This window comes from Olea europaea, unplaced genomic scaffold (genome assembly GCF_002742605.1).
Source record: "Olea europaea var. sylvestris unplaced genomic scaffold, O_europaea_v1 scaffold1429, whole genome shotgun sequence".
Taxonomy (NCBI): Eukaryota; Viridiplantae; Streptophyta; class Magnoliopsida; order Lamiales; family Oleaceae; genus Olea; species Olea europaea.
The window spans coordinates 58312-60514 of record NW_019231824.1 but is presented as its reverse complement, the minus strand read 5'-3'; the positions used below and the strand labels follow the sequence as shown (position 1 = coordinate 60514).

Below are 2203 nucleotides of genomic sequence, written 5' to 3'. Positions count from 1 at the left end.
CAACAACCCTAACTCAAGAGCTTTCGATACTTGATCGATCATACCATCTCCACCAACAGAAGGAACACTGCTCGTCTGTCTTTCCTCGCTCCCTTTTCTTTCTAGAAGAAGCCGTGCAACCACAATTGATATATTTGTTATCAGAAGCAGATAAAGTGGTCTGAAACATATGATGCTTCTAAAAATGCCCCAGCCCAGAAATGGGAATCCTGTGTATGACAAGAGCACTAAAATGGCAGCTGCTATGGAACAACAGATCCGAGTGTTCTCTGAAGCTGAAATTGCAGTACGTATTTCATTTGCTGTGCGCAAATTCTGACGGCTAGGTTGTCGGAGTCCACTGTCTGTGACAGGAGTTTGAATTGACGATGAAACTTGAAATGATTCTTCCTCGTTACCAAGCAAGACCGCTGCTCTGGAGCTTCCAACGTTTCCGTCATTGTCACTTTTGTGCATTAATAGCTTTTTTGGTAACGTGGGCAGTAGGGTACTGGACAATATTAAGAAAGAAAATGAGGTTAAAATCTCTACTTTTGTACTGTTTCGTCCTATCAAATATTGCATATCAGATTACCTTAAAGGTTCTACTTTATCCTCAGAGTTATTGAGCGGGTCAAATTGGTCATGAGAATCATGATTTGCTAACAAAGAACCAGAGACTCTCTCTTCATGCTGAAGGGAATCTGCATTGATAACAGTATTGAACAATTAGATATAAAAAGAACATTTACATATGGTATCGGGTAAAGAGAGACTTCTCAAACAAGCATTTGTTATTGCAACATTCTAGTTAGATGACAGTTACAGTGTTACGTACATGAGCTGACTAGTTAAAAATGTTAGGGTGTACTGAAACAAAGCTGTGTTGTATTCAGATGACAATATGATATATGTTTAGCAATTAATCACTTGACATTGAATGTATCAATAAAGGCAGTTCAGGGTATTCTTTTTTGACATTGTATCTGGCTTCTATCCGTAATATGGTTCACTGATAACCAGTGGTAAGATCTATCTCACTTCCTTGATACGCTCTCAAACTAAATATGAAAAAATGAACATGCCAATACAAACCAGACAAAAATAAATACTCCAATATACATTCGTATATGAAGTTAAGTTGCTGCCAGCATGGCCACTGGACTATGGCTGAAACACTTGAGCACATTTGCTTCTGAAAATCTCTTACTGCATATTTGCTAATCTGAATTTCTCATTTCAGTAAGATTATGCTTTTGAGGCAGAATGCACAAAGTGCTTATAATACCACAGGCCGAGCTTCAATTTAGTGATGTAGAACCCAGTGGAGTCATTACGATCTACCCCAATTTTCAAATTCATTGTTTATGATGGCTCATATTCCAATCTAGGCAACTTCAAGCAACAAGTAAAAGTAACCCTCCTCAGGTTTCAAAATCCGCAGCTAGAAAACCCTAAAAAGGAGTTTGCTTTAATAGACATCCTTAAGGCTGCCTTGGAAGGGAAGGATGCCCGAATTACTTATAAACCCACAAGTCAAGATTTAATTTAGCGACATCAGTGAAACAAATCAAATGATCTTAAAATAGCAATATAATGCTGTCAGACAGATTTCAGGGGTACTAAATATAAACTTTGCCTCTGGCCGGGAAAGTGCAGCATCAAGGAAGAATACTGGAATAACTAAAATAACTCAAGCTGATCGTGCTGTGGGAATTGCCTGAACTGATAACTTCACATTTTAATTGTGAATTTGATCTTAGCATATCATGCTCCATTTAGACTTAACTTCCTTCACTAGAAGGGTTATGAAAATTGCCCTCAAGATTATGCACTCAATCTCTTCATCAAATAAAATTTACTTAATTCACTTCAAGTCAGAAAGCAATGTATTATTTAACCACAAAAAATCCTAAACCAAATCGTCCAACAGAAATTCAAATTCATCAACAACACACACACGTAAATAGATGAAAATATTAGAAAAGGTAAATTTGGGGTTACCGGAGGACAATTGATCTTGTTGTTCTGGGGTGGAAGGTATGGAGTGGATACGGCCGGTAATGAGGGCTAACCGGTCAGATCCTCTATCAATAATTCGGCGTCGTCTGACTTCTCGATTGTAATTTATTCCTGTGGTGGCCATTGATTACCGGAGAAGAACTAATCTGCGAGTTGAATTTGTTACAAGGGAAAGTTGCAACATAGATATGATTTTTTATTT

General features: G+C 37.8%; 1 protein-coding gene across 1 annotated transcript in view; it reads right to left on the bottom strand.

Moving 5' to 3' along the window:
* The window catches only part of LOC111375876, a 6647-nt gene extending 4444 nt beyond the window's left edge, over positions 1-2203 (bottom strand). The window contains exons 1-3 of the mRNA XM_022998789.1: positions 1984-2203; positions 575-683; positions 5-490 (exon numbers count right to left, since the gene is read on the bottom strand). Coding sequence (XP_022854557.1) covers positions 5-490; positions 575-683; positions 1984-2125 — 737 coding nt within the window. The 5' untranslated portion in view covers positions 2126-2203. The remainder of the gene's footprint in view (positions 1-4; positions 491-574; positions 684-1983) is intronic.